Source organism: Girardinichthys multiradiatus, chromosome 17, assembly GCF_021462225.1.
Source record: "Girardinichthys multiradiatus isolate DD_20200921_A chromosome 17, DD_fGirMul_XY1, whole genome shotgun sequence".
Taxonomy (NCBI): Eukaryota; Metazoa; Chordata; class Actinopteri; order Cyprinodontiformes; family Goodeidae; genus Girardinichthys; species Girardinichthys multiradiatus.
Genome location: NC_061809.1, coordinates 4,155,242 through 4,180,011, shown reverse-complemented (window position 1 = coordinate 4,180,011; position 24,770 = coordinate 4,155,242). Strand labels below are relative to the sequence as shown.

General features: G+C 39.8%; 1 protein-coding gene across 1 annotated transcript in view; it reads right to left on the bottom strand.

The window, feature by feature from the left end:
- Positions 1-2,125: 2,125 nt before the first annotated feature.
- The window catches only part of LOC124883355 (serine/threonine-protein phosphatase 6 regulatory subunit 2-like), a 34,201-nt gene continuing 11,556 nt past the window's right edge, over positions 2,126-24,770 (bottom strand). Inside the window, exons 4-24 of the mRNA XM_047390453.1 lie at positions 23,229-23,415; positions 22,986-23,123; positions 22,829-22,894; positions 22,581-22,693; positions 21,269-21,382; positions 18,399-18,525; positions 18,084-18,236; positions 15,929-16,144; positions 15,761-15,825; positions 15,525-15,640; positions 15,342-15,427; positions 13,897-13,965; positions 13,718-13,815; positions 13,496-13,553; positions 12,577-12,707; positions 12,372-12,496; positions 12,147-12,285; positions 11,837-11,919; positions 11,328-11,511; positions 3,559-3,663; positions 2,126-3,454 (exon numbers count right to left, since the gene is read on the bottom strand). Of these exons, the coding sequence (XP_047246409.1) occupies positions 3,406-3,454; positions 3,559-3,663; positions 11,328-11,511; positions 11,837-11,919; positions 12,147-12,285; positions 12,372-12,496; positions 12,577-12,707; positions 13,496-13,553; positions 13,718-13,815; positions 13,897-13,965; positions 15,342-15,427; positions 15,525-15,640; positions 15,761-15,825; positions 15,929-16,144; positions 18,084-18,236; positions 18,399-18,525; positions 21,269-21,382; positions 22,581-22,693; positions 22,829-22,894; positions 22,986-23,123; positions 23,229-23,415 (2,422 nt within the window). The 3' untranslated portion in view covers positions 2,126-3,405. The remainder of the gene's footprint in view (positions 3,455-3,558; positions 3,664-11,327; positions 11,512-11,836; positions 11,920-12,146; positions 12,286-12,371; positions 12,497-12,576; positions 12,708-13,495; positions 13,554-13,717; positions 13,816-13,896; positions 13,966-15,341; positions 15,428-15,524; positions 15,641-15,760; positions 15,826-15,928; positions 16,145-18,083; positions 18,237-18,398; positions 18,526-21,268; positions 21,383-22,580; positions 22,694-22,828; positions 22,895-22,985; positions 23,124-23,228; positions 23,416-24,770) is intronic.

The window sequence follows — 24,770 nt, the reverse complement described above, 5'->3', positions numbered from 1 at the left end:
CTGCCTAAAACTTTTGCACAGTACTGTAGACACCAGCTCCCCTGCCACCCTGTATGGAAGAAGCAGGTTTAGAAAATGGATGGATGGTTTGATGTAGAATATAATGTGCAGTGTCCCTAATGCATGAAAATAAAAACTATTTGAAGGATTTTGAGCTTCACTAATATTTTAAACACACTATTTACAACAAAGCTGTATGTATATTTAATATCTTTGTGGATTAGGGAAAGTTCAAACTATTTTCCTAAAATGTTGTTTAAATGTGTTTACTTTTGCTGTATGATCATTATAAATGGCTGTTCTAAACTCCATTATTACGTCAGTGTAAAAGTATATTTAAGGGGTCTACACAAGTGCTACAAGTGTTCAATCCAGTTACACCGATGTGTGTGCAAACGTCTGACCTGCATTGTAGCCTGCCTCCTCACTAACAGAGGTGTTTTATTGAGGAAGACCTTTTGTGTTAGAAAGTGAAAGGAAGCCTAGCATTTGTCTTCCACGTATTACAGATTGGGTGGGGGTAAGGCCCAGAGGGAAACCCAGATAGATATCCATCTACCAGCAACACTCCCCAGCCCATTTTGGGAGATCCCAAAGCGTTTCCAGAGTGTAAACGAAATATAATCCCTCCAGCAAGTTCTGACCCAGAACCCTGATTTATGTCTACCATTACATTCTTATTTTGCAATTCTCTCATACTGGTCCCATGTCTTCATGTAAGCAACTCACACTGAGATCCATTATAAATAAGGACCTAGATTGCAGACAAGATACAGGTGCAACTTAGCACATCAGGTTTGGTTTAATTCAGTTAATTCTGATGATTATGGCAAATAGTTAACCCAAAATATGAGAAACATGTTTTTTCGATTCAGAAATGCAATGACCTATGCAATCATAGGGAAACTGCTGACTTGACACTTGTTTAACGGTCACTGAGACCCAGTTCAATGAGAGCAAAGTGGTGAATAAAGCTCATTCTGAGAGGACACCACAAAAGGTAACTGCTGAAGACATTTGGCTGCTCAAAGTCCAGTATGCAAGCATTAAAGGCAGCCGTAGTTAAAAAAAAAAAAGATGTGCAAGCAATAGGGATAACCCTAAGCCTTGAGAGGATTGAGAAGCCCATTGAAAAGGTGTACGCTGCAGCTGGAGTTGATGCTTCAAGCGCCACTACACCCCAACACAGACTGAAACTGCTGCATTCCTTGTGTGAAGGACGTCCTAAACCAGAGAAAATGTCAGAAGCATCTTACCTGAGCTAAGGAGAAAAACAACTGTACTGGTGCCTAATGCTCCAAAGTCATTTTTTCAGATTAAAGTAACTTTTGAATTTCATTAGAAAATCAAGGTTTTAAAAACAAAAAAAGAGCGGAAACACTAAGTTGCTTGAGGTCCAGTAGGAAGTTTCCACAGTCAGTGATGATTTGGGGAGCAATGCCATCTGCTGGTGTTGATCCACTAGGTTTCATCAACTCCAAAGTCAGGGTCTACTAGTTAGAGCACTTCTTTCTGCTCCTGTCCACTCTGCAAAAAGTAGCAATACCTGCTTTAATAACCATAATATCACTCTGCTTGTTTGGCCAGTAAACAAGAAGACTGACCTTTACCCTCCAGGGTGAGACACCAGAACCAAAAAGGCAGACAAGCTGAAGGCAACCTGGGCTTTCTTAACACTCCAGCAGAGCCACAAGCTGATCCCCATGCTACGCTACACGAAGCGACGATTCATGCAAAAGGAGCCCCAACCAAATATTGAGTACACTTAGTGTACAGTACATGAGAATACCTTTCAGTAGGCTGTCTAAAATATTTTACTAGTGACCTGATAACCGTATCTTTATGAGAAACAGAACTTTGGATTTTAATTAAAAAAAAGCCATAATATCAACAATTCAGCTTCTGCTTTTTGAAATGAATTAGTACATCTAATGAAGATGGTATTTTTCAAGATGCCCATGTAATCCCTACCAGAGCACCCAAATGCCTCCAGTTCCCCCTACAGCTGCTGCAGCTGATCTGTAGCTCCATCTGACCTCTCTGTGGATTCATCTTCTCTGTCCTTGCAGCTTGAGGAATCTGATGGAAAGACAACATTCAAACTACCAGAGGAAAGCCTTTGGTATTATTGTGGTAAACCAGATGATTTTAATTTCAAAGTTTTAGTTTTGTTTTAGCCTCAATATCTGCAGACCAGCGCTTCTTCCAATCTTGTGGCTTAAACAGAAAAATCAAACTTAAACAGATAACCAAACATACAGCGTCAGATGCCCCTATTGCCCTGTGAAGAAGTGCTTGGTGGAGACGCACAGAGAGAGAAGAAACAGACAATAGATCTCAAAAAAAGCTTGTAAAATTACTTTTAAATGTAGATAATATTAGTATATAGGTAGATAATGTTTGGTTGATTTGTGAGGGATAGCAATCAGATTTTTAGATTCATTACAATCAGAAGGTCTGAGCTCACTAGCTAGGTCAACAGAGAACCTGAAATACATGCACTAAAAAGACAAAAAAGGAAAAAGATAGGATTTAAAAATCTGAAAAATAAGCTTGAGATTAGATCCAAATTTGTTTGCCCAATTCCATACCAAATATCACCATGGCTTGACTGTTTCTTAAAAAAATGCTCAATTTCTCTCTTTTTCAAATAAAATGGCAAACCAACATTATTGCACATGAGGAAAACAGTAATACTATTAGAGCACTGTTCATATCATTCTCCTCCTCCTCAACAGACCCCCTGAAACATGTCAGAACATTCAAACCTGGTGATGGATGACAACGTACGTTTCATTCCCAGCAACCAAAAAGATGGGAAAAAAATCCAAGCAATGAGTAGAAACACTGATGTGGATCAGAGGACAGATGAGACAGCCAGCAGAGATGAACATTGTGCTATTACATACAGCAAATGCTGACATAAGTGCTTCTGTAAGCTTAAAGAAAAATAGTATTTCAAAATAAAAACAGGTATTTCTGGTTGAGGCATTGTTAAAAGTTAGCCCGTGCTATCCATTCAGGCATGACCTTATAAAATCCCAATCAGTGGAAAGAAGGAGAAAACCGTCAGACTTTAAAAACATTAAGATGTTACCCTGCAGGTCATGTAGTCTCAAAGGTCGCTGCTACATTTAAACTGCACTGAATTATGTGCAACATCTGGGGGGGGGAAGCTGATTTCTCTGAACTTCGCTCTGTCTGTTGGGTTTTTCTTTTTTCTCTTGGTTTTAATGTTCCGCCTCCTCATTGTTGGTGTTGAGTGGCAGTGTCCAGGCCCAATAATGTGGCAGAGTGATACAGTAAAAACACTGGAGCTGCAGTGAGGCTGTTTGGGAGAGTCATTCTGGAGAAGGCTGACAGCCTGCGGCACCGTCGCTGATAGGGTTCTGTTGAACCTTGTCCTCACACCGGCCCATTGACAGACACTTCATGGGTCTGTGATGAGTCCTCTCTGTTCACACAACACACCTCAGTCAGTTAGAGCACTCAAATGTTCCCACTGCCCACATCCTCATTTTAACCACCATGTCTTTTGGCTGCATTAAAAACACTTACTTCCTTTCGGTCTGTGTGTTTACAGGTGAGTCTTCAGCAAGCTTGTGTGAAGGTGCAGGAGGTTCTGATAAAGAGAGTTTCTCCAGGGACACTGTACACTCCTCACTGCAGAAAGAAAATGAATTATGCTGGGATTTACTTCATTTAAATAACCAACTCACAAGCCATTCTTCAAATACTAACAAGCTGGGGGCGCGGTGCAGCCGGCCACCCGGGGCTTCCCTAGGTGGTTTTCTCTGGTTTTACATTTTCTGTTGTCTGTATGTCTGCAAAACGGGATATCAGATTTCTGAATAATGGAAGTTAACAACATTTGGATCCTGTTCCCCATCACGGTTTTGCTGTTTGGTGAGCAGCGTAGCTTCTAGTGATGGTGTCGCCTTTATTCCCTTCTCCAAAGAACAGCTGGTGACTTTGCAAACTCAAGCCGGGAGTTTTAAACATCAAATTCCGGCAGATTGTCAAGAGATTTTGAGGCACTGTGGCAAGAGAAAAGCTCAAGAGTTAAAACAAAAAGGAAGAGAGGAGAAGACGCAGCTCTGGGTTTCCTCTGCCTATTATTACTCTGTCAAATGGCCGATCTCTTAATAATAAAATTGAGGAACCGGCAGCAAGAGTAACATAAGAAAAAGAATTCAAGCTGTGTAACCTCATCTGCTTGACGGAGACATGGCTAAAGCCGTTGACATCGGTTTTTGTGGAGGGTTAGAGCAGACAGGGAGGAGCACCTGTCAAGGAAATCTGTTGGAGGAGGACTGTGTATATTTGTTTTCAATTATTGTTAGAAATCAAGTGGATGTAACAATATATATTTGGTGGTGGCTGGAAGCGAGACTGAAGACCTACTAATAGCATGAGAACAAAAGAGAACCATTTTAAGAACCGCCTTTGTTCACAGAGAAATGTGGTGACAGTGTCCACTCGCAAGGTGTTGACAGCAATTCAATTCAATTCAGTTTTATTTATATAGCGCCAATTCACAACACATGTTGTCTCATGGCACTTTACAAAGTCAAATTCATAATGACCTGAATATTTTCTATTCGAGGTTTGATAAGCCACCACATACTACATGCCAGGGGAATTATAGTTGCAACATTTTGAGTAACACCAAAGATCATTCCTTAATCATCATGTCTGAGGCACAAGTTGCAGCTAGTCTTGCAAAAAGTAAACCCAATAAAGACAATAAAAACATTTTGTTCCAAAAATGTGGAAATTTACAAATATAACTCCTGTCCCAAAGAGGCCCAAAGGGGTTGGATGATTTTCAACCTATAGCACTGACTAGTATTCTTTGGAAGTGCATTGAAAAGGTCACTGTTAATCATTTGTCTCTGAGTGGATGTTTGGACCCATATCAGTTTGCATACTAAAGAGGTAGAGGTACTACAGATGCTACATTGACTTTGATAAATACAGTCAGTAAACATCTGCAGCAGCCTAAGAGTTATGCCAGGTTATTATTTATTGATAATAAGTTCAGCTTTTAACTGTATGTAAACACATACATTGATTAAAAGGCTCAGTGATATTAACAGCAACATCATTCAGTGGATAAAGGAGTTTTAACAGATCGACCACAGAGTACGATGCAGTGACATCACCTCTGATATGGTCATTGTAAATACAGGAGCGACCCAAGGAAGTGTGATCTCTCCTGTGTTGTTCTCCTTTTATACGAATGAGACGCAACTTATGAATCCATACCGTCATCTTTATAAATATGCCGATGACATGGCACTTGTTGGTCTTATGCAGTCAAATGATTCTGGAAAATGTTCTGCTTATTTGAACCATATTGATGAACTCATTGAATGGTGTAAGACCAGTGATTTGTTTATCAATGAAAGAAAGACTAAAGAACTAGTGGTGGGAAAACATGTCTGTCAGCAGTTTTCATCAATGATCATCCTGTTGTTCATGAATTCATACATCTTGGAACCTTTATTGATAGCACTTTATGCTTTTCAGCTAATGTGGTCTACATTTTTTAAAGGTTACGCAGCGTATGTACAGGTCCTTCTCAAATAATTAGCATATTGTGATAAAGTTCATTATTTTCTATAATGTAATGATGAAAATTTAACATTCATATATTTTAGATTCATTGCACACTAACTGAAATATTTCAGGTCTTTTATTGTCTTAATACGGATGATTTTGGCATACAGCTCATGAAAACCCAAAATTCCTATCTCACAAAATTAGCATATTTCATCCGACCAATAAAAGAAAAGTGTTTTTAATACAAAAAACATCAACCTTCAAATAATCATGTACAGTTATGCACTCAATACTTGGTCGGGAATCCTTTGGCAGAAATGACTGCTTCAATGCGGCGTGGCATGGAGGCAATCAGCCTGTGGCACTGCTGAGGTCTTATGGAGGCCCAGGATGCTTCGATAGCGGCCTTTAGCTCATCCAGAGTATTGGGTCTTGAGTCTCTCAACGTTCTCTTCACAATATTCCACAGATTCTCTATGGGGTTCAGGTCAGGAGAGTTGGCAGGCCAATTGAGCACAGTGATACCATGGTCAGTAAACCATTTACCAGTGGTTTTGGCACTGTGAGCAGGTGCCAGGTCATGCTGAAAAATGAAATCTTCATCTCCATAAAGCTTTTCAGCAGATGGAAGCATGAAGTGCTCCAAAATCTCCTGATAGCTAGCTGCATTGACCCTGCCCTTGATAAAACACAGTGGACCAACACCAGCAGCTGACACGGCACCCCAGACCATCACTGACTGTGGGTACTTGACACTGGACTTCTGGCATTTTGGCATTTCCTTCTCCCCAGTCTTCCTCCAGACTCTGGCACCTTGATTTCCGAATGACATGCAGAATTTGTTTTCATCCGAAAAAAGTACTTTGGACCACTGAGCAACAGTCCAGTGCTGCTTCTCTGTAGCCCAGGTCTGGGGAATGCGGCACCTGTAGCCCATTTCTTGCACATGCCTGTGCACGGTGGCTCTGGATGTTTCTACTCCAGACTCAGTCCACTGCTTCCGCAGGTCCCCCAAGGTCTGGAATGGGCCCTTCTCCACAATCTTCCTCAAGGTCCGGTCACCTCTTCTCGTTGTGCAGCGTTTTCTGCCACACTTTTTCCTTCCCACAGACTTCCCACTGAGGTGCCTTGATACAGCACTCTGGGAACAGCCTATTCGTTCAGAAATTTCTTTCTGTGTCTTACCCTCTTGCTTGAGGGTGTCAATAGTGGCCTTCTGGACAGCAGTCAGGTCGGCAGTCTTACCCATGATTGGGGTTTTGAGTGATGAACCAGGCTGGGAGTTTTAAAGGCCTCAGGAATCTTTTGCAGGTGTTTAGAGTTAACTCGTTGATTCAGATGATTAGGTTCATAGCTCGTTTAGAGACCCTTTTAATGATATGCTAATTTTGTGAGATAGGAATTTTGGGTTTTCATGAGCTGTATGCCAAAATCATCCATATTAAGACAATAAAAGACCTGAAATATTTCAGTTAGTGTGCAATGAATCTAAAATATATGAATGTTAAATTTTCATCATGACATTATGGAAAATAATTAACTTTATCACAATATGCTAATTTTTTGAGAAGGACCTGTATATAATTAGGAAACTGAGTACGTACAATGTAAGGACTTGCATTTTGGATACAGCTTATAAAAATCTTATTGAAAGTGTTTTAACTTTTAACATGTGCACTTGATATGGACATTTGGGAGTGAGATCATTGGCACTAAGCAAAGGATGCTGAGAGATTTGTACAAAAAACAAAAGGGGAATATGTTAAGCTCCCCTCTGAGAGGAGATTTGGAGCAGTAAGAGCAACCAAGAACATCTATAAGAACTCTTTCTGACCAACTGTAATAATGTTCAACTGCTGACCATTAACTAGATATTGTGCCAGTTGTGTGTTCATGATTTTACTGTGCTTAGTCATTCAGTGTGAATGTTTCTGCTGTGCCTTGTTTTTTATGTTTTCCTTTAACCACCATGTGAAGCCAAAGACAAATCTCCACATATGTTGATAATAAAGATTAACTTCTCTAACTTCTTTAGCTACTGTGTTTAGGCTTGTAGCTCATAATAGTTCACATTAATAATATTCTAGCTGTTGTTATTGTTATGAGCAAAGACATAAGAACTCACATTTTCACAAACAACTTTTGTCACCACTTGTTCATACTTTTTGTTAGGGAGCCATGGAGTGATCATGAAGTCTCCCTTTCTCCATATAATCAGTTCATGTTTTACACATTGATGTTTATCTGCAATCCAGCAATGGAGCTTTACATGGTTGAAATTCTGTAAAAAAAAAAAGAAATCTCCTAAACACATTTTGTTATCCGAATATCAATCGAATAATCGTAAAAACGGTCGACAGATTAATTGATTAGCAAATGAATCAATAGTTGCAGCCCTACGGTGGATAAGTACTGTATATAACCATCGACAAGGCAGCGGTTGCCATTTGAGTTTGGTAAATGATTACATTTTTTATTTGCAGTTTTGAACATTTCTATCTATTGGCAATGTAAACATACCCAGATTATCATTCATTTTTTACATTCCTTTTAACACGACAGCTGGAGTGTATTATTTTAGTTTTTGTCCAACACAATGTTGTTTGATTTACCAGATGTAGAATTATTATTATTATTTTTTGAATCAACTAAATACTCTTTTGGGTATTATCTTAAAATCACTACATACCAAAAATCAACCAATATGATATTTCAGCATACATTAGGTCTTTTTTCTTTAAAATTAAAGTACTTTTTATTTTAATTTGAGAATAAAATGTAATGTTTCCTCAAATTATTCAATGTCATCTCAAGGTTGACATTCCAAAAAAACAAGAGGCATAAATTATGCTAAATTCTCTGTTTAGCTGTTTTTAATGGTAAACATATAGCAGTGATAAATGTGAAAAATCATTTGGCCAAATAAAATGACTGAGCATCTGCGGTTACTTGAAGTCAAGTATGACTGTCCTCCATCGTTGTTCTTGTGGGTCGTCATGTGTGTGAAAAGGCCAAATCCTGGAGCCAAAACGTTTTGTGTAGTGTGGACATGGGTGAATTGTTGTAGGTCGAGGTTGTGCCTTTTGGTGGTGGCTCTCTCCTGTGCTTGTCTTCTGCGACATGGTGGAGGCCGGCGTTATACAGCGCGCTGCCATGACGGACAATTCTTCTCCAGATCTCCTTGTTTGGTTGATGTTTCTTCCCAGCTCTTAGGGCCAGAAAGGCATTTTTTAATGTTTGTCTCGATGTTGCCCATACACCTTTACTTTTGACCTACCAGAGCACGTTTTCCAGTGGCTGTCATTTATCCTGTAAGGTCTATGCATCCCTTCATGGATATGCCTCTCCAGATCAACACTGACCCATCCTCAAGCCACTCATGCAGACATCATAAAGGCTCAGTTATAGTTGTGCTTCTGGGTGTTGCGCAGGACTGTGCTGACGGTGCGCGAGCCTGAACAAGTGCTGTAGGTGTTTATAGTGGAAGCTGCCGTTACTGCACTATACTCTGAAAACCCAGGGTGCAGTATGCTGGATAGCCAGTGGAAATGTAGTAAAAGAGTGAAGAAGAGCTTCATGTAACACCAAAAATGGCTGTGTGCACTATCGAAAACATTTCTCATCAACATGACATTGTTTCTTGCAAAGTTTTAGATTCATAGGAGTAAAACAATGAAGAGGAAACAGCTTTTTGACCTCTTTGTAAAGCATCTAAAACTGTACCTACATACAATTTCGGACTTTTACCAATAAAAAAGCTATAAAAACTTTATACACTGTTCATGTCGGGTATGAACAGTGAAATCTAATCTTTTTTCTGTTCATGAAGAAATGATTTATTTGTACATGAAATGTTTAAACCTTCAACTTCGTTCATTCTGAAAGGAAAATGGCGAGCGGTCCGCGGCAAGTTACAAAACCTCACGGCCAGGCGCCGCGACAGCGCACAGGACCCTCACGGAGGGGCAGAGATGGCGCAGTTGCGTCACTGTTGGTGCACGCACCCTCGCGCCATGTTCAAGGCGTCAAATATAAACCTAGCTTTAGCAGTAAGTTTTTGTCTATTTTTATTTACCAAGAGTGTTTACTGGTGTTATTTTGACAGAAGTTACATATACCTTTCGTATCAGCTGTTGCCATCTCTGTGATGTCATCAGCTCAGCTGTTGCTGATGACAGCCCAATGCAACTGGGAAAATATCTGGTGATTTTAACCATGATTCACTCTGTCAACCAACCGGTTTTCAACTACTCTACCAGGGAAACCAAAACACAGAATTTGCTTTATGCAAAAGTCAAGCATGCACACACCTCTGGTGCAAGACCTCTTCTTGGCAAATCAGATCACAATCATTTAAATAAAATAAAAATCTTATTGCTTTAAACGCAATTCCACATCTTCAGTGTACACTTGAACAAAAGATGCATCTGCAGCTAAAACAAAAAAAACCTCGGCATCCTCCTCATGAAACAGAAATTTACTTTTCAGTCGGAGGCTTTTCCAGCTCTGCTGTAACACAGACTGCTACAGGTCGGTACTGCCACAGCCATCACCATCAATAATTACTCTTTGAAGAAACATGGATAGTTTGAGTTACTACAAAGTTAATTTTCCCTTTGGGATTTGAAAAGTATCTTTCAGTTGAATCAAAATCACACAAAATCCACTGATATGACCAAATCACATTGAGCCTGCAAAACACAAAAGATCAACTGTTTGTCAGTGACAGCTTCCACTGAACATTTAAGTTTTCTGCACAGCTTGATTAACTGGAAGACATGATGTTTAATATATCCCATAAACTTACTGTTTTAAATAAAACCACGACATCCCAGTTGTTCAGAAGTGCAGCATTATTATATGGTGGATGTTGAAATGCACTCTAAAAGCTAAACAGTGGGATTCCTTTCTTGTTAAAAAAAAATATATGGCCCCGACCAGCTTTACCGTCGCTTCAGTATTTGAAATTTCCTCACTCTCTCTTTCATTTCTTGTTACAGACTGGATGGGATGGAGTCATGTGACTACAGACTGTACACGTAGCGCAGCGTCTTAAAGGGACATGAGCATTGCCTACCTATACAGAGCTAAAAAAGAAAAAAATGACTTCATTTTTTTTTAAACACCGAAAATACCAACATGGGCAAAATGACATCGGTCATTGTCGTAAATTTCAGTGTCTGTAAATATTTGGTTTATTGGCCGAGCCTATCCTCAACAACACTGTCTATGACTTGTTTGGGGAGCTACTTGGTCTTCATGGTGTGATGTCTCTTGCTGGGTGGTGTTGCAGCCTTTCAGAAAACGTGTGTTAATACTGACAGATCATGTGACACTTAGATTAGGTTATATGACGTTTGAAGGTAATTGGTTGCACTGGAACTTTTTATGGGTTCCATAGGAAAGGGGGTGGATAAATGGACTGAAATGCTAAACAGACTAAATTTATATATAAGCGCTTTAAACCTCAACACTCAGGAAAATTGAATTAACAGGCTATCAAAGAGACATAACCAGTCCTCATATGCGCTGTATGACAAGGTAGAATGGATCGACAGGTAGAGTATTTTCATCAACATACTAAGAATGTCTGTTAGAGCCAGGTGTGAACCAAGTACACAGTCTGCTGTTTTTTATAAATGTTTGACAGAAGAGATCCTCTTTTGAAACTTTAAACTGTTTGCAATATACTTGCATCATATATGATTTTGACCTGACCTATGTGAAGACAAATTTCAGACTTTGAGGTGAAAGGCACAAACCTTTTGAGGTCAGCTGTCTTGTTGCTAGGGGTAATTTCTGAAGTAACTGCTGAAGCAGGAGGAAGATTAGCATTTTTTTCCCCTCCTTCACTGTCGGATCCCCCAGAGGAACTGCTGTCTGAGGCCACATCTGGAGTGTTTTTTCGTTCTCCTGGTGGGGAAGGGCCTGAGAAAGCACGAATATCTGCAGTTACACAAATAAAAGGATTGAACTGTTTCAAAAACAGAGGAACCTGTACATTTTCTAAGTTGTACAGGTCCACTTAAAAAAATTTAAATATTCCAACATGATTGGTTCAGTAATTTAACTCTAAGTGAAACTTGTATTATATACGTTTATTGCACATAGAGTGGTATATTGTAAGGGTTAATTTTTATGATTCAGTGTAAGGGCTGAGGAAATCCCAAAGCTCTGTTTCTCAGAAAAACATCAATAGTGGTGATAACATCAAATCCAATTAAAGGCGCATTTGAAGGTGTAGATAACAGCTGAAGTTGCAGATGCTCACCCCCCTGCTCATGGTTTTGTCTGGCTTGTTTCTCAGTATCACTGTTGTCTACAGGAGAGCTGCATCTGCGATCAGTCTCAGTACTGGTGAAATAAAAAACAAAGAATCTTACCCTAACATGCTAATTTTGCCTATATAAAAAACGATTATTCAAAACAAGACTTCTTCATGTTAGATCAGTTTTGTGTTTTGTCTCTTTTCCATTTTCAAGCTGGGTCTTGATATTAACATGCTGGCTGCATATTAAATCAATTACAGATGAGTACTTTTTCAGATATGTTCTACTTCATGTCAACAGTCAGCTTCTCACCCGGTGAAAGGCTGGAACTCAGTGAAGTTGGCCCAGCCTTTTACTTGGTTTTCCCCTTCACCCCTGCCTGAGCTCTCCCACCCTGTTGGCACTTGGGACGGAACAGTCCCTCCAGAATCCCTGAAATTTTCCGTCCAGCCTAGAAGTATGGAACAAAATTAACTATTTTAATTAATAAGAAAGTTTTAGTTGTGTTCTACGGAGGGTTACCATCTTTTGTTATACCGGCATCTGATGTGCTCTGCTCAGAATCTTCTTCCTCATCTGATTGGGACCCATGGTCCTGCTCCTGACGTCCATTCTCCATGCTGCCCCTGGAGCCTCCTTCTGAGGTCTGAGACACCCCAAACCTGAAACATGGGAAACGAAAAGGTTACCAACCATCTGTGGCCAAGAAAAACACCTGTAGAGAGAAAACGGTTAGCTTCACCTTGTTCGGGATTTAGCTTGCGTTGCATAGTTTATCTCCTTCTCCTCCCAGATGTCCTCTTCCTCCTCTTCAGTATCATCAAACTGACGTATTCTCTCTTGACAGCAGGCTTCAAAAGCAGCTGCATTGGCCTGAAAAAGAAGCAACAGTTAAAACTGAATGGCAGCAGGAGTTCACAATGAACACACATTATATTTGTAGGATAATCAACTATAGATTGAAATTATTCATCACAATAAAAACTTTCAGACACTGACATGTTTTTTTTTTTTAAGTTTTCAACTAAATAGGAAATGTACTATTGAGTTTACAGCTAAAATTATTTCAAATATAGATATGTTACAAAACAGATTTCTTTCTGTTTGGACCTCCTGTTTCACAAAATGGATTATGTGGTGAAAAAATGTGTGATTTAAAGTTGAGAGTTTCTTAAAATTAATGTTTTGTGTATACATCTGAAAATCAGGAAATGAATGAAATGATGATCCAGATGTCCGCTTTGCACATGACAGTTCTGGCTTTCTGTGGTGGAAAAAGCTGCAACTGTGGAACAGACTTTAATTGACATGTGTCTCACTTTGTCCTGACTCTAAAACACTTAAGATCCAAGATAAAGAAGTTCATGACTGAGAAGAAAAGGTACATTAAATGAAAAAAGAGCTAAAACTGTTTTGGAAGAATCTTTAGCCTAGCACCACCTGAGGCATGGTCAGGATCATCTTTTACATTTTATTGTGGTTAAGGTTGGCGTTACCACCACCTGCTGGTACAGCTTTGATATTACTGCCTTTTTTTAAATGGGACTAGTGAAGGCGATTCATTAATAAACCACATTTTTAGAAAAACTTTACCGTGAAGGACTTTTATTCAATCTCTAAAAGCTTAATAACTATTGTTGATCAACAATAAAACAACTTACACTATTATCATCAGCATCTAGAGAGAAATTAATTTCTGTGATTCTGTCAAAGGCAGTGCTGTAAAAAGAGAACAGAGTTTTTACACGTGAGTCAGTATCAAGTAGCAGATAACATCGGAAGCAATACTGCTAAATGTCATTTTAGACGATTCACAAAAATCCACAAGGGTAGTATAGACCTGATGCTAAGATCCACTGTGAGGAACTTTGAATCCAGCTTACTTGATATTTTCATCATGTTCACTAAACTCCTCATCATTGAAACCAAACTGATCCACAAAGTTGGCAGTCATTTGTTGGATCTGATAGTCTGTGAAAGTCTGCAGAGAACAGCGAACATGTGATTTCACAAACAATGTTTAATGTTTGGAAGAGTGGGAGGCCTTTCGAGGTCTTCTTACCTGTTGCAGAGACATATCATTGGGGAAGTCGTCGTCCTCACTGGATGAATGAATGTTGTGGGTGCTTACCTGCAGAACAGAGCAGAAGCTCAGTGGCCTCACCTTTAGGGAGAAGACATGTTTCCACTATGGGTTCCAGATATTTTTTTCTGGCCTTCATTTCCCTGAACCTTTTTATCTTTCTTGGCAGGTTCTTGTGGGCCTTTACACTCTCTGGGACTAAGTGGCCTCTCCTTGGAGTAGTGTTGCTGCACACTGGTAACATAGATCTTTTACTTAACGCAACAGTAGAGCCCAAAATGCCATAAAAAACTGTAACATTAAACCAAAGTAGCAGTAGTTGTGAAACTAAATTAAAATCACTTCATTCTGACCAAGTTTTAAACAATCCCAGCTTTTTAATAATTAAAGCGTGCAAGATTTGTCTCGTAGAACCAGAAACCACACACGAGCGTGTCTGCTCCCTTCTAGCTTCTAATGAGCTATGACCAACAATCCTGGGCAATTGTGATTAGTTTTATCTGTATCTCAGAACAAAAATGCTGAAAAACATTTTATCCTCACTGGTCAAATTCTCTTAAAAGACTTTGATGAGAGCGTTATCCTCTCCATCTCCATGGGGACGCCATGACCAGAAGACTGTGCTGCCTTTATTTAAATATGTCCAATTAGGTTAGCTGACTCATCGAGTTCGAATGCAAACTATGCAAAACACTAATATTCAACATGGATTAAATGTAGTCTTTCCAAACAAAAGTCAGAGAATTACTCTTGTGTGAATCAAAGTAAACTGAAAAAGTGAATGGCAGAAAAATATAAACTGGGAGGTGACTGAAACAAAATGCTCAGGATATTTAACCAATAATAGATACTTGGTATCCTTTCACTAAAAAGGGCTGAGAAAACTGCCCCAGAAAAATATAATGGTTCTGGAAAAAGGTTGCTAGAGTGTTGACAAACCTATGGATATCTTGTTTAAGAAGGCATAGAACAAGAAAATAACACTGAAGCAATGAATATCTCCTTTTAAAAACATTCTATGAAGAAATACCTCTACTTAAACTGGATGGAAAACATCTTGTAGGTCAAATACCTTCAACTACATCTGCGTCAAGGCATGCTGCCAAGTGCAGTCTTCGACAAATACCATCCCTATTTTTTGTAATTAATGATTAAGCATACAAGTGCAGTATTTTTTATTCCATCTCGTGGGTTATCAAGTCATTTTTTACAATAGTGATCAAATTAGTTGAATAGCTGTTACTGCTGCTCTGGACTCCGGACTCTGTTGGACTGCATGGTCCTATGTCCTTCTTAACCACTGCTGTTATCACAACTAAGGCCAACCATAAAGGGCTTCAAAAACAGAAAAGAGGTTGCAATGAGGGCATATTCAAAGTAATTAATTTGAATGAAAACGGGAGTTCAGCTAAAAGATTTCTCACCAGCTCTATAGCGTTCCTCCTGTTGGTTTCTCTCAGCGTTTCATCAACAAAGCTCTCCCAGCGCCCTCTGCAGTCTTCCGGCAGCTCTGAGGTAAAATGAACACAAAGATGTTTATTTTCAATAATCTTTTAACCTAAAATGACAACTCACCGGCTTGTAAAAACTCTAAGGGGCATGGCCACCTTTGATAAGGTCAGTAATTTGGGCCTGTACTGGTCCCTTTTCCAGATTCTGGACCACCATGTTCGCAATCCTGGTCAGATGACCCATGTTGCCTCTTCTGGTGCCACCATCAGCCCTGACAGTCACATAAACACACTTGGATTGAAACAAAAGCAGTGTAATACACTACAGATTTTGCTCATTCTAAATCTCTTAAGGCAAAAAGCTAAGAATGTGTTTAATAAAAGTTCCTCACTGTATTTTATCATTCTCCTCCCAAGCATTCAGGATCCTCTGAACAAGCTGACACTTCTGGAAAAGCTTTGGGTCAATCACAAAAAAAACAAAATCAATACGTGGGAACAGACCAAACAAATACTTGGATTTTATTTTAGTATATCCTTGAACTGAGAGAGTCACTTACATGTGCCACAAGGGCATTAAAGACAGAGGATTTTAAGTCACTGTTTGTGCCCTTCTCTCCCTCCCTGTCAGAGTTGGATGCTGCTGGATCCCCGTCGTGGTTCTGGATGTCTAGGCTTGGCTGCTCCTCTGATGAAGGATGGTTCAGAATGGCTGCCACACACAGCTCCACTTGAAGGTGCAAAAAGTTATTCCAGGAATATTTGAAGAACAGATCCTATACAAAAAGCAAGAACGGTCCAAGTCAATGTGATACGCTATCGAAGAGGGCCGACAGGTCAGCATTAACGACTGGAAATGCACCAATCAATCATTCAGAGATTGATTGATTGGTGCAATTTTGCTTCTAGTCAGTTATTGGCAGGTCAAATACTAAAAGAATGACAAAATATGAGTTTTGGTTTCCTTTCCATTAAATGCATCTAAACTAAGAAAAGTAAGAACTCATTATTTTCAGTGCATACACACATTAAACCAACAGCCTATACTTTGTACTCAGCTTAAGTTTAATAAAAGGTAGCGGGCCTTATGTTTTGTTGCTGAAATGATATTCAAAGGCACTTCCTCTATCAAAGAACCATCAACACCTCTTTTTCTCTTATGTGTAATAGTTCTTAGAAAAAACAGAAACAAATACAAATCGGTATTGGGCAGGAAAAGCCTGAATGGTGCATCTCTCTCTACTAGTGTAACGTGTTTCTCAGTGTATCTTAAGATTCTTCACATAATAAATGTGATGAGAAAGTGTTGCTGCTGTCAACATGTTTTAAATAAGACCTGAAACTACCATATTGAGCCACAAATGAAATTATTTACCTACAATGAAGCAACAGACAACTTCTTTTGATTAGATAGTGTGATGGGGCTAGTGCTAGTTTAATATATCGCTCAGTTGGTCCCTGAAAACGTTTTGTATTTGTAAAAACGTGGTCTTCCTTCTCGAACTTGGACAATATTTGTTGAGTGGTATGCTGCCCAGATTATCTGGCCTTCTTGGAGTCTCTTAATGGTGTCCTGGAAGGGGTGCCACCTGGGGATTCAGTGGTGCTGCTGGGGGATTTGAGTGTCCTTGTGGGCAATGAGGGTGTTACCTCGACGGGGGTGATTGAGAAGAACAGCCTTCTTGATATGAACCTGAGGGGTGTTTGTTGTTGGACTTCTGTGCAAGGAATGTCCATAATAAACCCCACGTTTGAGCACAAGGTGGTTCATAAGTGTACTTGTTACCAAGCCACCTTGGACACTTGTTTTGGACACTCGAGTGAGGAGAGGGGCAGAGCTGTCAATTGATCACTACCAGGGAGGTCGTTGGATCCAGTGGTGGGGGAGGCTGCCGGAGAGACCAGCAAACCCACACGAGTGGTAAGGGTGAGCAGGGAATGTCTGGCAGAGCAACCTATCCAAGTGATCTTAAAGTCACAACTCCAGGAGAATTTCTATGTTCCACGAGATGTTGGGGATATGGAATCAGAATGAATCACGTTCTAGGCCTACATTGCAGCTTCAAAGAGCTGTGGCGTTATGGTTTTTGGTGCCTGTCGAGGTTGTAACCAGAGGACCGGCCGGTAGACAACAGTGATGATGAAAGCTCTGTATGTCCAGAGCTGTGTCTGGATTCTCGGAACAAAGTCCTAGTTCCGTCATCTGAGGGGAGCTTGAAGTAGAACGGCTGCTTCTCTGCATCAAAAGGAATAAGTTGATGTGGCTCGGACATCCTAATAAGATCTCAAGGTGTGGTTGTGCTGAGGGGGTGGTCTGGTTTGGGCACGTCAGGGTGAACTCCTTTCGGAGGTGTTCCGGGAATGTCTCGCTGGGAGGAGACTGGTGAAAACCCAGAACTCGCTGTAGGTACTATAAATCACCGTCTGGGCTGGCCGTCTGGCTTTGGGTTCACCAAGAATCAGCTGGAGGATGCTGTGAGGAGAGGGGTGTTTTTGGTTCCCTTCTGGACCGTTTGCCCCCGCGACACAGCTCTCTCAACTAAGCGGAGGACAATGGATAGACAAACAATTTCAAGGGACCTAGGAGGGTAAACCAATTTAACTAAAACCTGATGCACCTTTTTATCCCACATATTGACTTTTTCTTTGTTCCAAGGAATTTAAAAAGAGAAGCTGTAGAATACAAAGTCATGCCAGATGAAAAGTATAGCCTACCAGTAGTAGGTCCATGGTGTCAAGATTGCAAAGCTCCTGACAGATACTGGGTGCACTGGTCTGCAACAAGGCAGCCACCAGCCGCGCCACGTGAAGGCGGGCATTCCCCAGTGGCTGCTCCAGAATGCCAACAGTTGTTAATATTGCACTTTTCTGTGAAAGGAAAAACTAAACTGGTCAAAAATGTTTGTCATTCATATTTTTTCTCTTCCAATCTGTGCAATAAAAATGTGTAAGTTTTAATGTGGGTGATATTTTAGAAAAATATACTTAAATGTGAGTGTGGTTGTGACCATTTCTTCATTGCTCTCTTACCTTAGGGGGATCCAGAAGGAGCTGCTGGAAGTCCTTTAAATAGGGCTCAATGGCACTTAAAATACTGCTGCTGACAGTGTAAGACCTTTCGTAACCCTGAGAATACAGATCCATTAAGCCTTCCAACCTGGAAGAAACAAAAGGAGAAAAAACATAAAATCAGCTAATGCCACCATATTCATATAAAATAAAAGGCTAGTTTTGTTTTTCTTTATCTAAAAAAGGCTTTGAAGAAACTGCTGAAAGTGGAAGTTTGCACTTTCTTTAAATATTGCTACTAAGTTTGCCTGATCATTGTATTTGAATGTATAACCTGTAAAAACACTGATATTCAGCATGTGTGGCTGGATCTACACCCCAAATTTACACAGCATCCTGCTCAGCTCCACCCCAGCCGTCGCTGGCATTCATTTCCATTCTGATTTACATTGGAAGTGCTACGCTACAAAGTCCAGAGGTGCTATGGAAAGCATGCGTCAGACCAAAACACTCTCTGTTCATTCCTGGCAACATACTGCTTCATCACTGCCCTTTACCTGGAAGTCGGTGTACTCTTCTTCACTTGGAGGACGTCATGTTCCTTGCAGTCAAAGAGCAAGTAACTTACTCAGCTCAGCTACTATGTTTCATCTTATAAAATATTTTGCACAATCACAAGATATCACAATTATTCTTTCCACATAAGTCAATGTAATTTTTCCAGGTCCCTGTCACTCTAAACAGGTGACAGGAAGAAGAGGGGAGGATAGTGGGGACAGACAGCAGTACTGGGAAAGGATTTGAGCACAGGTGTGGTAAAGTGGCTTTTTGCTAAATTTGTGGGTGCAGCATAAGTGTAGTAGTTGTAAAGCGCTATAAATTGAGCTTAATCATTTTTTTTATGTATTTGATCAGGTGATGGATCCATATTTAAATGGTCTAACTGTCCAACTTGAAACTGGAGTTGTGGCTGCATTTAGGATACCTGGGCAACAAGAAGCTACCCTCCCCATCAACACTACACAGATGAGCCTAAAGATGCCTTGGGGAGAAGTTGTGTTCCCATGTAGATTTCACCAATACCCTGGAAAAATTAACCTCTTTCAAGACATGAGTGGTTTCTGGTCCATACAAGGTAACTTAAAAATGTGACATTTCACATTATCATGAAGACCTTACTATGTTAATGATATCATTTCTAATAAGACACAAGAAACAAGCCACAGCTGGAAATACTTTCTAACCTGGTCTCAAAATATGATGAGTTTGATTCACAACATCCAGCTCTCAACCTGCTGGCTTACATAGTCCCAATTAGAGCGTCAACTATGAGATGGACGTTTCCTCTATGAGCAGGGTAATTACTATTCACAATGACATTTGCTGCTTTAAGCTACCATTATTTGAAGCTATTACCCATCACTTTTAAGGCCTAACATTTAATGTATTTGCAGATCAAGACAAACATCTGCAACAGGCTACAGAGAGACCATTGTGCATTTTTATCATAAAGTTGCTGTTATCAGCATTAGAATTTTGATTTATTGTCAGAATGATAAACCTTCTAGAGATGCCAAGTTATTAGAGATGACTGGGAAGGTATGCTTGGACACAAAAATGCTTTTGGTGTTCAGATTTCTTTAAACTATGCTACTATGAGAGATATATTACCAAAATGGAACTGATAGGATAAAAAAAAAAACTCTTTAGTCTACTTACAGCAGCATGTAAGGAAACTACTACAAAAAAGGATTAAAAGTGGTGCCACCTACCATTGATTGTTATTGTACATGACCTTTACAAAATGCAAAAGATCCATTTATTTTTTTATTGTTCTTTCTGTAATCCCTTCCTTATTTAATATATCTATGTTCCTGATTTATTTATTGGCTAAAAATCAATAAAAAGAAAATTCAAAATAAAGAAAATAATGAATGTATATACAACAAAAGGTCATAACTGTCAATAGTCAGTCATTTTCTACCGCGTCTTCCATAGTGGGTCGCGGGGAAGCTGATGCCTATCTCCAGCAGTCTACGGGCGAGAGGCGGGGTTCACCCTGGACAGGTCGCCAGTCCATCGCAGGGCAACACAGAGACACACGGGACAAACAACCATGCACACACTCATTCACACCTAAGGGCAATGTAGAGACTGACTAACCTAATAGTGGTCGAACCCAGGAGAAACAGTGCTACTCCCGGCTGGGAGTCGGACCCAGGAGCCAACTGGGCCACCGTGCAGCCCCAATATAACTGTGCCAGAGTGAAATAGAAAAAGAATGCTCCCTGGTCTGATTTTATGTTGAATTACACTGAATCGCTTAACTTGGGAAACCATACGGTGAGCAGTGGGATTCTGGGAAAGCGTGGCTCTTTAATTATTGTTGTTAAGAACTACTTTGTTGTTTTTTGTAGTTCACACATGCCCATGTCAATGTGTGCTGATACACCAAAAGCCAGCATTGTGGGACAAACAAGTAGTTTTGTTTAAAACCGTGTGAGGCTAACATCACTTTACACATTACCGGCATCGTAACTCTACACCACAACAACTCATAGCTCCGAGAAGTATTGTTGGTGGATCAACACCTTTTTTTCATTCAGCCTCTGGACTTTTACACACAACAGCAAAAAAGGAGCGTCAGCACCGTCAGGTAAACTCCTTCAGGCACTTGATGGTAGTTCCTCCTTTCAGTGGGACAATGCTCCTTGCCACACAGCAAACACAGTTTAAAAACCAGCCATGCAAACAATGAGTTTAAGCTGTCAACTTTGATTTTAAATTCCCCAAACCACATCAAAAAAAAAAAGGGAACCACTCAACGAGAGGTGGTGTTATCACAGTATTATGGTTGACTGAAGGAGGAAAAGAATGGATATGGTACTCACGCAGACCTCCTGGTCTCCAATAAGGTAAGTAGCACTTGAGTTCCATTAACAATGGAGGCCTCACTCCTCTCACCCTCAAACATATTTTTGAGAAGCCCTGTTACAGTTTCCTGCCTGAAAGAAACAGAAATAGCAGGCTGAAAAAAGCAAGTACCCAAGCTCAAGTGTTTCAATGGCTCTCATAGCATAAAGAAACATTATGATGCAAAAATGATGCGTTCTCAAAATTAAAACTGTTGTCCAACAGACTCTACCAAAAGAATGCCCGTTACCCTTATTTACAGCTGTAACCCCTCAATAAAATATAAAGCTGCTTTTAAAAGTGAAACTCAGACTCATCACACTCAGAGATAAGTTTCAAGCAATTATTTCTGGTAATTTGGATAATTATGGCTTACAAATAATGAAACCCCTCAAACTTAGCTTCTAATTAAATTTGAATATTACACAAGAATAAAAAAATGCTTTATGCCCCCACAAGTATGGAGAAGTGTGCTGGCTCGACAGCTGTATAGCAGACATAAAAGCCATTGGTAAAGAAGTTGGCTGTTTCCAGAGTACAGTAGTAAACTGTTTAGTTACACAAGAAATGGATTTTGAAGCAAACCCGATTGAAAAGCAACTTTTGCATTCCATCTGGAAATCAGAAACTGGAAGACGAGTGGAGAGGCATAGAACCTCAGCTGCTTGAGGTCCAGTAGAACATTTCCACAGTCGGTGATAATCTGGGGAACCATCTCATCTGCTGGTCTATTGTGTTTTATTAAGCCCAAAGTATGTCTACCAGGACATTTTAGAGCTATTCATGCTTACCTCTGCTGGCAAGCTTAATGAAGATGCTGATTTCATTTTCAAGTAGGACTTGGCACCAACCCACATTGCCAAATTACAGCTTTAATGACCATGGTGTTACCGTGCCTCTACTGTACAGTGCATGGGCATACCTTTCAGTAGAATGACTATTAAGCATTAAAACAGTTTTTTTTTTTTTTTTTTTTTATCTGACTTTTGTGATATTCCGATTTCCTGTGGAAATTAGCTGAAAGCCATAGTCATCGACCTGAACAGAAACAAATCCTTTAAATATATCACTGTAAGGAATCTATAAATGGATACAGCATACTCCATTAGAAACAGTTATATTGAGGTTTAATTTCAAACAGTAGGTGACAAAACTTGTTTTATGATCTCTGGGATTTATAACACCTAGGGTTTCTACTTAATATTTGGTGATCACTACTGACATTGTAAGGTTTGTTTGCTTGCAAAGGCTAATTTTATTCAGTTAAATTAATAGTCATTAAAAACTTACGACTCCAGTACAGTCAATAGTGGGTCAGAATCCACATTATCCTGCATCTGATTGGCCTGATCTCGACTAAGGCGGATGATATCACAAAGTGTTTGGGACGCATTTGATTGTCTCTGAAAATAAAAACAAATGAATAAGAAAACTTCATTTCAGAGACTAACATTTCAATAAATACTGAAATAGTAAGCATTATTAAATTGAGTAGGTCTAGCTGAGTCAATTCAAAAACTATCCAGTTTTCCACTTACTTCTTCATCTTTACCAGTATGGATAAGTTCTATGAGTCTCTGCACCAGCTTCTCGTCATTCAGCCACTAAAAAGGATTAAATGCTTTAATAGTTTCTAATACTTTTACATCGAAAGAGTTTAATTAGAGAAATGAACAACTACTTTTGTTAACTTACATGAAGCACTTCCTGCCTTAAAGGGGCAGGTTCCACACAACTGATGAGGCGAAGCAACAGGTCCATCATGGCGGAGGCATCAATGTGTTTCAGCACCAAACTAATGAAGCCTTCTTTTTTCTTTAAAAACGCGATCACCTAAAAAAGAACATGAGGAGTCATATTTTGAATTTGCATTATGACCAAAATAAACTATTCTTAACTGTATTTGCAAACATGAATCATAATATTTCTTTAATGGACCTGTTCCGTTTTCCTGGCAATGAGATTGCCAATGGTTTTGCTGAAGAAGCTGGCAAGTAAAGGATTGAGGGGAGGATCCTTATCCAGGAATTTGTAGAGCATCTCAAGGAGAGATTCATCCCCACCAAGCTTATCGTTTATAATGGACACATCTGAGGTCAGGAGTTCACAAGCTATATTTGAAAACCTTAGAAGAAAAAACAATAACAATTAGAATACTTCTATGTGCATCACGATAAGAGAATCCAAGTAAACACTGTAATTACTTTAATCAAGTTAAATTAAATATTTGAAAGATTAACTGCTCACACAGAAATATATTTAAAGTGTTTATTCTGTCAATCTTGATAAAGAATATTTAATACTAAAAGCAAAATAAAAACCTTAAATTTAATTTTTCTGCTATTATAATACCAGCAAGTTAATGTTGTGGCCTACAATCAGGGCTGCTCAAGTCCAGTCCTCCATAGATACTATCTTGTTTTTTATTCTTTTGAGGTGCAGTTGAAGAGCTGTAGTTCTTATTTTAAACAGCGGCCGCCCATGCAGATAAAATCTGGCTGTATTCAACCAGAAGAAGCAGAAGCAGTAGAAGAGTCTTAAGAGGAAGTGCATTTCTAAGTCTAACTACATTGTTTGGCCTTACAAGTTTACATTTTTTGTTTTATCTTTACAAGTCTATCAAACATTTGGCAATAATCATATTCTCAGTGTTTATATTGAACCATGCATATGCTTGTAAAAACCGACTTGTTTTCAGACTCAGGCTGCTTGGTAAGCGCGGAAAGTGCACAGAGTGACCCCCCCAAAGAAACAGCCCACCTGAGTGCGATTCTGCAGAGAGTTGCCATGCGTGAGTACAGAAACAGCAAGTATTAACTGGTGTCAGAAGATCAGCCAGGCTGTAGGACGTGATGATGTGTCCCTCTCCACACTGTCCAAAGTACTCATACATGCTTTAATGACCATGGCATCACTGTGCTTGATTGGTCAGAAAATAGGCCTGGCCTATACCTTATATAGAATATAAGTAATACTCAAGAGAAACATGAGAGACACCAGAGCCAGCAATGCAGGCAAGCTAAATGCCACTATTAACACCTCAGCAGTGTCACAGACTGCTCACCTCCACACTATGCAGCACTGATGCAGTAATTCATGCAAAAGGAGCCCTGACCAACTTTGCAGCACATGTGCTATACAGCACATGAATATAACTTTCTTAGCAGGCTGACATTTCTGTGCTAAAAATGCTTTTTCTTTTTCATTGGGCCTATGTAATATTCATATTTTCTGAGAAACTGAATGTAGTTTTTATTTTCTAGTAGAAACTGTGGGCTGAACGGTGGCGCAGTTGGAAGCCCTTTGCCTTGCAGCAAGAAGGTCCTGTGTTCGACTCCTGGCCGGGGGTCTTTTCTGCATGGAGTTTGCATGTTATTCCCGTGCATGCGTGGGTTCTCTCCGGGTATTCCGGCTTCTTCCCACAGTCCAAAAACATGACTGTTAGGTGTGAATGAGTGTGTGCATGGTTGTTTGTTCTGT